Genomic DNA, 12,924 nt, shown 5'->3' on the forward strand with positions numbered 1-12,924 from the left:
AGCCATTTCTTTCTCCATGGACTCTGCTGCCATGTGCTAGACAGGGGAGTCAGATGGGATAGTGCTTCAAAGATTGTGAAGAATGGAACCACTGTGCAGTCTATATCTCTTGCTATAACCCCAGTTCTTACTGTGTTTTCAGGAAATTAGTTACTTCCAGTTCCCTGGAGAGCTCCTGATGAGGATGCTGAAGATGATGATCCTGCCACTGGTGGTCTCCAGGTGAGAGCGGAGTTTCGGCCAGGCGGTCTGGAACCAGGAGGGGAGAGGATGGCTTCTGTTGCTGCCCTGCTCCTGCTGTGGGTGGCTGGACAGCAACCACAGGCTGTGGGAGGAGTGTGACTTCAGGGCCTTTATGAGCAGTGCTGTGGGCTGCTGGCTTCTGAGTCATTTAGTGGCCCCAATTGTTGGTTCCATCCAGTAGAATTTTTAGTGGGCAGAACAGGTGATTTGGAGTCAAAGGACATGACCTGACTCCAAGATAACTCAAGGCCAGGGAATTGAGGGATGACTTCCCAGAGGAGGGGCTGTTCATGTGACGTAGCAAGGCCTGGAGAAAAGAGAACTAACTCTGATGATATTCCAGTGATAATATCCTGGCTCGGCTGTGTAACTTTGGACACATTATCTCGCCTCTCTACGCCTCAGTTTCCTCATCTGTAAAATGGGAATAACAACACCTACTTTGAAGGGTTTTCATGAAGACTATGTGCTTGTGTATGCTGAGCACTCGGGAGGTTGGGACTTGGGACAAGAGAGGGACAGTGGGAGATGAATTTGGAGGGTGAGCTCTTGCCCAGTCATGAAAGACCTTGAACACCAGGCTGAAGAATTCAGACCTCAACCAGTAGGGTGCGGGCCACAGAAATCATGGGAGATCACTTGGTCCCTTTCACTGATGTGCTAGGGTGACCTTGAGCAACCCTATCCCTGTCCAGGCCTTGAGTTTTCCAGATGTATAATGAGTGGCTCCTCCAGGTGGTGTCTAAGAACCTTCTGCTCTGAGGCCATGAGAAATCTTCATCTTCCAGGACTCCTCTGCAGAGAGGAAACAGGATGAGCCTCTTCATGGGCTCTGCCTCCCGGCCTCCCTGCTGCTGAGCAGTGAGCCAGCTCCTCGGCCCTCTCCCTTTTGTGAAGTGGAGATAATCCCCAGGCCAAGGGCGCTTTATATTTTCTGCACAGAGGCCTTTGCAAGCAGCATTTAAATCTCTCAGGACTCAGCCTTCAAGGCTGTGCTGAAATGCTACCTCCCTCAGGAAGCCTTCCCTTACTCCTCAACTCACTCTAGTGACTGTCTCCTCTTACTACATCTTTGGAGTCATTCATTGAGCCAGCGAATCTGTCAGGGTCAGCAGTCCTCTATGTTGCTGAATCTGTACGACACGTCCGGTTCTTCCACATGGCCTCTCCACAGCCATGGGTGCCGCTGATTACTCTTGCCCTCATGAAATGCCCTTCCCTGTGGACTCACACTCTCCTAACTTTTTGCCTGCTTTCTGCCCATCCATCCTGGTCTCTCTCCTTCTACTCAACCTCCAAATGTTCAGTTTCTCCAGCCTTTTCTCATCTAATTTCACAGCTTTAATGTACCACCTACAAGCCCAATGCCCCCAGATGGAGATCTTCCCAGACCTCTCCTCTGAGCTCCACACGTCATTAGCCAACTGCCTATTTGACATCTCCACTTGGATGTTTCACAAACATTTCAAGTTTTGTTTTGTTTGAGACAGGATCTTGCTCTGTTGCCCATGCTAGAGTGCAGTGGCACAATCTCAGCTTACTGCAGCCTCGGCTTCCTGGGTTCAAGTGATCCTCCCACCTCAGCCCCCAAGTAACTGGGACCACAGGCGCGCACCACCATACCTGGTGATTTTTTTGTATTTTTTGTAGAGGCTGGGTCTCACCATGTTGCCCAGGCTGGTCTCAAACTCCTGAGCTCCAGCAATCCACCTGCCTCAGCCTCCCAAAGTGCTGGGATTACAGGCATGAGCCACCGTGCCCAGCCACACTTCAAGTTTAATGTCACCAACTTGAAGTTTTACCCAGCAAACTGCCTCCTTTTCCTGTTTTCTTCTTGTCCGCAAATGGTAGCTCCATCACCCAGGTCTTCCATCAGGCGTGTCTTTGGCTATCCCCTTTCTCTCAACCCTACAGCCCCATCCGCAGCTCCAGCGGATTCTACCTACTCAGTCAAAGAATGGAGCTTCCTCCCCACCCCACAGGCTCAGGCACTCTCTTCTCACATCCGGACTCCACCGCCACCAAACTGGTCTCCTCGCCTCACTTCTTGTTCCCTCCTGTCCATTCCACCCAGTGGCTAGAAGGATCTCGAGAAAAGTAGATTGGGCCCTGCCCCTCATTTAACTTCAACGGCTTCCATGACACGTAGACTCAATCTGCAGACCATTAACCTGGTCTAGGAGGCCCTGCGTGATCTGCCTGCCTGCCCCACCTCATCCCGTGTCACACACTCCAGTCCCCACCAGCCTCGATTTCCCTAAGCAGACCAAGCCCTTACCACCTCAGGGACTCCACACATGCTGCTCCTTCCTCTGGAACACGCTTCCGCAACATCTTACACCTCTTCTTCCTCCTCTTTTTTCCCATCTCAACTTGCACATCATCTTCTTAGGAAGGCCCTCCCCACTGACCCCTTCACGCCACCCTGGCTCTCCCGCACTGTACCCTATTCCCGTATCATATATTGTCATTCTACATGCATTCACTTGTTGATTAGTTTCTTTATCTCCCATTGGGCTGTCAGCTTTGCAAAGTTAACGAGGCTACTCTGCCTAGATTCAACTCTGTGTTGTCAGCACCTAGCCAAGTGCCAGGCACATTTAGGTGCTTATTAATACTGGTCAAGTGAATTAATTAATGGATCCAGCAATCATGCATTGTGCTTTCTGGACACTTGGCCCTGTGCTGGGTGCTGCAGACACAGAGATGATGGAGAGATTGTCTCTGTCTCTGGAGAGACTATCTCGTGGTGTTCACAGACTGCTGGGAAGACTGGCAGGAACATAGACAATCACTGAACAGCTAAGTAAGTGCACTGGTAGAGAAAGCTGGGACCCTTGGCAGCAGCTCTGTCTGCCCTTTCCTGCTGACTGTCCTAACTGCCTGGGCATTGCCTCTCTCTCAGAACAGAGGCACCTTAGAGGCCGTTGTGTGGACCCTGGAGTCACACAGCCTGGCCTTGCTGTGTATTACCTGTGTGGCCTTGGACAAGTCACTCAAAACAAAACACAAAAATCCTGTTCAGAATTCAGAGGCCTGGGTCCTCAACCTGCCTCCTCCACAAGCAATCATGCGATCTGAGGTGAGGCCCCAACCCTGGGCTTCTTTACCCAGCAACAAAGGCCCGTCCAGCTCTCCACTTTCTGGCTCTCAAATGCCTGGTCTCCCTCCACCAGACTCAGTGTTCTCTTGGCTGGAAATGCATGTGGTATTAAGTTGAGAAAAGCCAGGACGTGTTCATACATTTCATTTGTTTGTTATAGAGTTTGGACTGGTGCAGAGCAACCGTGTCACTGAGAAATGGAACTGCTTTCACATTTTCCTACGAAGGGAGAATTAAACCTTCGTGGGGGAAATATGACGCATTTCTGAGCCCTAAAACCCCTCATTCCTGAACTCTCCCTCCTTTGGCCTCAAAATGGCCTATTATCCATGCTGGCCAGGAGTCCATCCACACGGTCCCCTGAGCTCTTGCTCTTGGCCAGCCCAGAGCTGGGTGTCCCTGTCCTTGAGGAACAGCCACTCTGGTGTGAGGTTGTTACTCAGGGCAGAGCAAAATCACCAGAGCTGCTTTGAAAAATTTAGATGTCAGGCCTGACCCTGAGCTGACTGAACCAGAACCCCAAAGGGTCCAAGCAGAGGTTTGCTTTCAGAGCTCCAAAAGTGTTCTGAGGATTTGAAACCTCCTGATTGTCCTGGGGTCAGACCTTTTGGCTCCACATCTTCGGAGCCCAGCAGGAGGCTGTGGTACTCCCATCCCCAGGGGCTCCAAGCTGTGACCCAGGAAGGCAAGGTTTTCTGCAGTGTGACCTGGCTACAGGGCAGTGGCGGGAGGGCAGGGGTTACATTTGGGCTCACCAGCTTCCAGTTCCAACCACCTGCAGGTCTGGGCCTCGAAGCCTGGCTCCCATGACATCTGTTCCCACCTTCTCTCCAGGACAAACAGCCGCCCTTTCCCCACACCAAGCCCTGGAACGAGGCTGGTCACCCATTAGTCCTGCAGCATGCCACAGGGGTCTGTCTCCACACTCCTGTTCCTGCCCAGCCCCTGCCATGCACACCCTCTTTTAATTTAAAGTCTCACTCTGTATTCAAGGCCTGTCTCGAGGTTCTGTGTGGGAAGTCCTTCCACCTCCCCGTTGGTTGGTAAAATGGATGATGACCTGTCTCCAGTGCTGACGCTGTGTGTGACCTGCATGAGCTGAGTGTCGTTAGCTCAGTGACCTCGTGGTCGCAGCTGGCATGCCACACAATGGGGGACAGGCATCTTTTAGTCCACTAGTGACGTCTATGCGAGCAAACAAACTAGCATCCCTATGTGGAAGAGCCACTCATCTCACTGAACAAGAAGTGCCCCTGTTGAGGGGTCAGGCCGATGGCGTGGCCCCGTCTGTGGGCAGGGTTGTGTGCATCTTTGTTTTTGTCTGAGATCCCAGGAGGGGATCAGGTTGTTGACCCCCCTGTCTTTCACACTGACCTCTGCCAGGTACTCAGCGTGACAGATTCGTTCAGAGGCTGGAGAGCTAAACAACAAGCAAAGGGAGGTGGTGAGGTGTAAAGAAGTGTGGGTGAACTGCAAGGGTGGACGTGAGGGCTGAAAGGCCCCTGGGCTGCCATGGAGGGGTCACAGACACACCTTGCTCTGGAGAAGGGAGGTCCAGTGGGAGAGCAATGGGGCCAGGAGGGTTGGAGCCAAGTTCAGTCACTCTTCCCATAATCTGGCATCTTCCAGCTGTGGGCTCCTTTTTTCTAGAATTTCTCCGGCCCAGCCCCTGGCCCAAGTCCCTCCTCAGACAGGTGTGCTTCAGTCCAGCTGAGTGTAGCCCACGCTTGACCAGTGGTGGCTTCATCTGTCACAATGTGGCAGGGGAGCAGGCAGCATGGGCGAGGGTGGCTGAAATCTGCAAAGGCTACAGGGCAGGAACAGGGCTTTGGAGTCACTCTCTATACATGCAAACGTAAACAAGCCTTTTAGCATCTGAGCCTCAGTGTCCTTATCTATAAAGTGGGAAGAATACCTCCCTCACAGGGTTATTATGAAAAGTAAATAAGAGAATGTACGTGAAGACCCAGCATGGCTCCTGGTACATTATGGATGTCCCATGTTTTTCTTTCTTCTTTTTCCTTTTCTTTTTCTTTTCCTTTTTCTTTTTGAGACAGTCTCACTCTGTTGCCTAGGCTTGGAGTGCAGTGGCGTGATCTCAGCTCACTGCCGTCTCCGCCTCCCAGATTCAAGCAATTCTCCTGCCTCAGCCACCCAAGTAGCTGGGATTACAGGCGCGCACCATCACGACTGGCAAATTTTTGATTTCTTAGTAGAGACAGGGTTTCACCACGTTGACCAGGCTGGTCTCACACTCCTGACCTCAGGTGATCTATCCACCTCGGCCTCCCAAAGTGCTAGGATTACATGCGTGAGCCACCATGCCTGGCAGATGTCCCATATTTTTCTAACTTATTAAAGCATCACCAGGCTCCTCAGATGTGTCATGAATGCTCCCCCAGCCCGTGGCCACCTCTGTCCCTGCTCTCAGCAGGAAGCCCCTTGGATGGCCTCTTTCATCTTCATGGTTCTAATTAGCAGCTGCAGCTCACCTGTCCCCTGCCCTGGAAAGCCACCCTTGACTGAGGCACACCCGGGTGCTCCCTCAACACCAGTACAGACCGTGCAGCATGCCCTGCTTCACTGGAGTCATGCACACCTGCACATCCACAGGGCCTCCGTGGGGGCACTGGCCAGGTCCGGCGCTTCTCCATGATGCACTTACCTGGCGCCCAGAGCCATTTCTTGTGCCATGGCAGTCAAAGCCTCCTTATCTGTCATGAATTCCTATTCTTTTTCTTTTTCTTTTTTTTTAAATTGAGACAGGGTCTCGCTCTGTCCTCAGGCTGGAGTGCAGTGGCATGACCATGACTCCCTGTAACTTTGAACTCCTGGCCTCAATCAATCCTCCCGACAGCCTCCCAAGGAGCTAGGACTACAGGCACACGCCATCATGCCCAGCTAATTTTTTTAAATTTTGGGTAGAGATGGGGATCTCACTATGTTGCCAAGGCTGGTCTCGAATTCCTGGGCTCGAGGAATCCTCCTGCCTTGGCCTTTCAAAGTGCTGGGATTACAGGCGTGAGCCACCGCACCTGGCCCAATTCCTATTCTTACTGCCTTTTGCTTTTCTCTGCCCTGCACTCCTACAACCAAGCAGTCTTCATCAGCTTCCCATTCACACGAGCATTCCTTGCTCCAAGTAGTACCTTCAGCTGTCTCCTGGTCCTCTGTGTATCTGTGTATTCGTTACCATTGCTGTGTAACAAATTATCACAAACTTAGTGACATAAACATACTTCATGGTTGCCTCAGTCCCTAGGTCAGCAGTCTGGGTGGGTTTGGCTGAGTCCTTAACTCAGAGTCTCAGGCTGCAATCGAGGTGTCCTCTGGCTCTGCTCTCATCCGAAGGCCCAACCAGGGAGAATCTGCCTCCATGCTCCCTCAGGTACGGACAGAAGTGGTTCCCCGTGGCTGCTGCCTGAGGGCCCAGCATTGACAGCTGTGCTGTGGAGCCACTCAGGTCCTAGAGGCTGCCTGCAGCTCCCCGCCCCAGCCGTCTCCACAGGCGGCTCACAGCATAGCACTATAGGTCATCGAGGCCAGCGGGAAGCCCTGTCCTCGCCACTCTTCTGAGTCAAAGTCTTCTACCACATAACCACAGGGAGACATCCCACCACCTTGCCATGTTCTCATAGAAGTCACAGGCACTGCCACACTGGGGGAGGAGGATACACCAGGGCTCGGGTCGTCAGGGTCGCCTGAGTGCGTGTCCACCTCCTTCTCTCTCCTGGAACATTCCTTCTCTCTTCCTCTGTCCCCAGAGCAGCCAGATGTCTTTTAGAAGTCACTTCTGCTCACCTCTCTCCCTGGAGCCGGCTTGGGTTGGGTGGAGCCTCTGCTCAGCTTCTGTCCAAGTAGCTCATCAAGAAATTTCTGAACAAGGACGGCTCCCTTACTGTAAAAGTAATTCTGAACAATATAACTCTCTCCCTTTCATCTGATTTCTCATTGCCCCATACAGGGCCTGCTACTGCCGGTGCCTGATCAATACATTTTCAATGAATAAGAGGCAGCGGAGGGCAGCGGCAGCAGAGTTCAGGGAAAACCTCACCACCAGCATTTGAATGGGCCCCGGAAGACAGGAGCTGACCTTCAAAGATGTTTTCATGTTTTAAAAAATTAGATAAAGCCCTGGCAACATAGTGAGACAGACCCCATCTCTACAAAAAAAAAAAAAAAAAAACTTTAAAAATTAGCCAGGCATGATGGTGGGCACCTGTAGCCCTGGCTACTTGGGAGGCTGAGGTGGGAGGATTGCTTGAGCCCAGAAGGTTGAGGCTGCAGTGAGCCATGTTAATATCATTGTACTCCAGCCTGGGCAACAAAGCAAGACCTTGTCTCATTAAAAAAAAAAAAAAAAAAAAAAAAAATTAGATAAGCAAATTACAAACATTTTGGATAACAGAGAAGAAATCATCCTCTCCATATTGCTAATTCTGCCACTGTGATTTCTTCTCCATAAAGTTTGTTCTTATTCTTTCTGGTGAATTCACCAGATGCCGGGTGAGGTCCTTGGCTGATGGGATCAGAAGCCCAACTGTCTGGGCCTCAGAGCTGGTTGGGTCTGTCCCCCGATGCTATAAGGGGCAATCAAATATGACAAATACTGATTTATTCATTCCCAGAGATCAAGACACTTGCCAGCGAGGACAGTCATATGCAGGGTCTGGCTAGAGGCTCTCTATGGGCTCATCATGCAGGGAACCCACCGGTTAAATCTGCTTGCTGGTGGGTCCATTTAATTATTTAATTGTATAACCCAGTGTAACTCCAGGTTTGCCATTTTCAGTTTATTTCAGCCCTCCCCACCACCCCCGCCTTATAGTGGAGTCCCATCATGTGTGCATTTAACTTAAGTGAATTCAATTACATGTGCTCTGAAAAAGGGAGAAAATCATTTAAATGAGACAGGAGACTCCTCCTTCCAAGGGCTCTGCCCCAGGTGAGGGCCACGACAGAGGAGGGCCTGAATTCCCTCCACTGGCCTCAGTGCCCAAGAACCTGCCACACAGTGAGCACCTCACTGAAGCCAGGGAGTTTCTAGGGCCTGCAGAGGGGCGGTGTTTTAGATCAGGCCTCTAAGTGTATGCTGATGGTCTCATCTGGTGTTTGCTTAAAGAAACAGCAACCCACTGCAAGGCTGGAAGGAAAACTGTTTTGAATGAACTTTCACAAAACTATACTTCCTGGACTCTATGGGCAACTTAAGAGATTTTCAAGGGCAAAATTAATTACACTTGGTTTTTGCTTTATTGAAACTGAATACACTGAATATGGTCCTACTCCCCTGTACAAGCGGGAAGCCCGGTGTCTCCCTCTGGAGGCCTCCACTCCATGGCCACAGTCAGCTTATTTCATTCAGTGGAAGCTTCTGGTGTAAACAGAGCTGGAACATGGGGTCCTGCCACCAGCTCTGCTGCTCCAGTTCCCTCCACGTGGTGGCCCTGTGGAACGCAGGTTCTGCGTGGCCTGGTGGACGTCTGCACACTGCCCCTTGCACGTGCACAACGCTGCTTAGGCCACAGATGCCTCCAGACCCCTAGGTCACCCCAAGTCACCCCAAAGTGCCCGATAACTGTTCCTAAAGCAGCCTCAGTCATGTCCTGAGATCAGCTTCCTGGGAGTTGAGCCCCAATTCCCTTTTCCCTCCTGCTGGGTTCATTTCGGGGGCCTTGAGTGCCAGGCCATCTCGGCTGGGGGACTCTAGCGAACCCTGGTGCTAACTTCAAATCACAGGGAACCGGGGCTCAGGCCTTAGTCTTTGTCCTCTCAGAAGGCCCTGATCCTCTGGTGCAAATGGGCACAGTTTTCCATAACTCTGCAGATGTCAAGTTCTCAAGGAGGGGGTTTCCATCAAACCACAACAGCACCTCCCTTGCCCAGACAGTGCTGCCTTCTCATCCGACATTTGCTGCTCAAAAGATTCTTTGCAAAATAAAATTGCCTGCAGGGGAACCTGCTCTGTCCACCCACGAACAGAGAAGCCTTGGACAAAAATTAGAAAATTCTGCCTCACATTACATTAGTATAGGAACGAATCGTCTAGACAGGACCTGCATTGAGCCCCCCTCTATGGGTTTGCCCTCCTCAGCTCTCTTCCATGTGCTGCCACAGTTCACTAACGTCGTGCCAATTACATCTTTCTTTAGAAAAGTCAAGTCTTTAGGGCCTGGGAGCCTTACTTTCCCATTCTCCCCCCAGCAGGCCACTTGTCACTACCCCAATCCTTTCTGCTTTCAACTTACAGTGTAACCCACAAAGTATCTTCCACAAAAATAAATCTGTAGCCTGCTTGCTTTGGTTTTCCCCCAACATGATGCCATAAGAATTTCCACGCTGCACCTTCACCTTGGTGATCCTGTTTCACTCTCCCACTCGGGAGGCACAGAGTTTGCAAAGCCGTTTTCCTGTCACAAGACACTTGGGAGGCCGCTAGACTGTTGGGGGAGCTGCTCTGCCCCAGAACTGTGGGTTCATCTTGAGTTCACCCTCTTAGACTCAGCCATAAAATAGGCACAGTGCTGTCTGCTAATTTACAAAGCAGGTCCCGGCAGGTGCTGCGTGTGTGTGTTTGTGTGTGCGTGTGTGCGTGTGTGGCCCTTTATGGCCCCATTCCACTGAGGCTAGAGTTTGCACCTAACCTTGGGAAGTCAACTCAGCCTTGTTTTCACACATCCTCAGACAAGCTGGACACAAGGAATTAGGGGTAGGTCAGACCAGCATCTGGATCCAGCTAGAGCCTCCAATTCTCCGCTTGCTTTTTGCCAAACCCTTCTCTCCCCTCATTCTTCAGTTTCTTAAACCAGGCGTCGTTCCGGGGAAACTGAATCCATGTGTTTGTGATTCACTAGGGCTGCGCGTGGTAGAGTGTTCTGTGAGCTCCACATCTCAGCAAAGACAGCCAAGGGTGGGTGTGGGTTTGTCTGTGAAGCTGTGTTGTGTGTGTGTGTGTGTGTGTTGTATTCTGTGTGTATTGTTTTCCTTCCTATTTCTTGTAAGGACTTTAAACTGATTTTTCTTAGAATCAGGAAATCATGTTTGGCCAAAGAAACTCAACACTCCCTTCTCCCCTTCCTGAGGAACTCTAGTTTGGCAGAAAATTCCCCAACACCCACATTCTAACTTATTGGAAATGGGCCTGGGCCAAGCAGCCGTCAAAGTCTGGTTTGGGAGCCAGTGTGCAGGGGGCTGCCCGGACTCCCCAGGACAGGCCGTGAGCGGGAGGAGGCAGAGGAGCGGGTGGCCAGAGGGCCAAACCGGCACAGCCTGCGCTTCAGACGCTGCCCCCCGAGTCACGGGGCAGCCACAGTTCGGCGAGCTCCACGGAACCTTCTGGTGTGAGCCCTGGGACCTGCCTTTGGCCCTCCTGCCCAGTCAGATGATTTGCCTTACTCATCAAGAGGGGAGACGTGGCCCGCTGTGGGCTGCGGGTGGGGTCAGACCTCTAGCCTGGTGACTCCGAAAAACTCCCAGGCTTTATCCTGCACCACAGACTTCCATGCTCTCACTCCCTTCCAGTTAGAGAATTCCTACTTGGCCTTCGAGGCTCCGTCCAGCTGTGCCCTCCTCTGGGAGGCCCAGCCCGATGCCCGGAGGGCTGGCCCTGCTCTGGCCGCTCAGTCACAGCCACCCCCACCCCCGGGTTGCTGTCGCTCTGCTGCAGGCCTCCCCACCTGCTGGCCAGAGCGCCATGAAGAACACAGACCCACCTCATTCACTTCTGAGCCCCACAGCACCCAGAGCAAATGTTCAACACCGGGCAGGGTGGGCACATATCTCAGAACCTGGGGAGGTGGGCGAGGTTTTGTTGTGCTGCCGCCCTTCTCTGTGGGGAACCACTGCGCTGGAGAGAGGCCCACAGGGTGGCCCCGCCTGAGCCCTGTGCGGGGCGGACTCCAGGGACCCTGCTGGTGCAGGGAGGGGAGGCAGGAGACCTGAATTCCCCTGACTCCTGACGGTCTTTGCCACATGGGCAGGGAAGGGGTGAGAGGTTCAGCTCACGTGGAGTTGGAAACTGGCCCTGGCCCTGATTACCTTAGGGAATGCAGCCTTCTTGGTGGGGAATGGTTGAGAATGGCTGGAAGTCTGACGGTGAGCTCTGAGGGCTGCAGCTGTGGCTCCTCCAGCTTTTGCTTTTGATCCAGTTCAAGCTTGTCATTTGCACAGGTCCCAGTGGAGTGCCCTCTTGGCACCCAGGCCTGGGAAGGAGGGACCTTCAGAGGACAGCAGGGCATGCCAGGGTAGCAGCACCCACTGCCCACACTCTGAGCCTCGCCCTCTCTCCCACCTTCCCTCCATGGAAATCAAGGTGGAGGCAAAGAGTTTTGGTCCATGTGGCTCCAGGGGGCTGGCTGGGCCCAATGTGGCCCAGTGCTCTTCCCCGGAGGCAGATTTCATTGTGACACCAGGAAGGACTTCCTAATAAGCATCACCAGCTCATAGTGGAGGGGCTGACTCAGAAGGTAGTGAGTTCTCTGTCCTCTGAGATATGCAAGCAGAGGTGGTGGAGGAATTTCTGCCCTTGGGAGGGGGTGCTGAGACCAGATGGCCCAGACTTTAGCTAAGTGGGAGTCTGGGCATGCTGCCTCAGACCTCAGGAGGAGTCGGCTTGAGCGTGGGGCTTTGGCAGAGCCGTCTGGGAAGCATGACTTGGAGCTGGCGCTAATGGGCATGGTACTGGCTGTCCGCTGCTAGGCCTGCCTTCTGCTCAGGGGAAAGGAAGAGTAAGCCATGATGCTCAGGTGGACTGAAGGGACCCCTCTTGCCCACAAACCCCCAAAGCCTCCTTCCTGCGGCCTGTCTGGTGGACTTCCTGCAGCTGCATCCCAGGGCCAGCTGGGGAGAGCCTGTGCGGCTGGGTCAGCCGAGGCCAGAGCCCAAGGACTTGGCTGCAGGGCTTGGGACTCCTCACTGTCCCTCAGGTCTTCCCAGTGCCAGGAGGTTGTGACTGGATGCTGTCATGCTAGCAGAGTAGGGCTTGAACCCACTTACTGTGTGACTTTAGCAAGTTGCTTGCACACCTCCAGTGACTGAGAAGTCACCACTTTTCAAGGTAGTTCCTGCCAGAGCAGGACAGCTCTGCCAGAAAGTTATTCCTGGTGCTGAGCTGAGAGCCCTAGGGCTTTTCCCGTCGTCCGCAGCATTCCCAGGTCTGCTGTGCTCTGGACCACATAGCACCTGCCCTCCAGTCCCCCATCTGCTCCCCACAACCAGGCACGTGCCTCTGTCACCTGCTACCTACCCCAGCTGCCCTTTACAGGACACACACACCCCACCCCGTCTCTTTCCCAGTGAGTCAAGGCAGGTCTGCAGCAGCCTCCACCAGCCCCCGGGCTTCTGAAGCCACAGGCGGGGGGCCCACCAGCCCTTTGGCAGCCCCGCGTCCCAGGTGACTCACTAGCTGGCAGCAAGCAAAACCCAAAGTCCCCTCCCCACGTGTGCAGCCACGGCTCGGCCTCCCCCTCCCACCCCGGTGTTTGTGCACTCCAAGCTGGGGAAGCCAAGTGTGGCCCAACACATGTCTGTGTTCAGGCTCATTGTGTCAGAATTGGCCCATGGTCCCAGCCTGCTGGGGT

General features: G+C 53.0%; 1 protein-coding gene across 4 annotated transcripts in view; it reads left to right on the forward strand.

The window, feature by feature from the left end:
- The window catches only part of SLC1A7 (solute carrier family 1 member 7), a 54,485-nt gene that overhangs the window by 7,972 nt on the left and 33,589 nt on the right, over nt 1-12,924 (forward strand). For all 4 annotated transcript variants that reach the window (XR_002725326.3, XM_023186971.3, XM_023186979.3 and 1 more), the window contains exon 2: nt 143-222. Coding sequence is in view for 3 of the 4 variants with exons in the window: in XM_023186971.3 (XP_023042739.1) it covers nt 143-222 (80 nt within the window). In the remaining variant the exon portion in view is untranslated. The remainder of the gene's footprint in view (nt 1-142; nt 223-12,924) is intronic.

This window comes from Piliocolobus tephrosceles, chromosome 1, assembly GCF_002776525.5.
Source record: "Piliocolobus tephrosceles isolate RC106 chromosome 1, ASM277652v3, whole genome shotgun sequence".
NCBI classification, from domain to species: Eukaryota; Metazoa; Chordata; class Mammalia; order Primates; family Cercopithecidae; genus Piliocolobus; species Piliocolobus tephrosceles.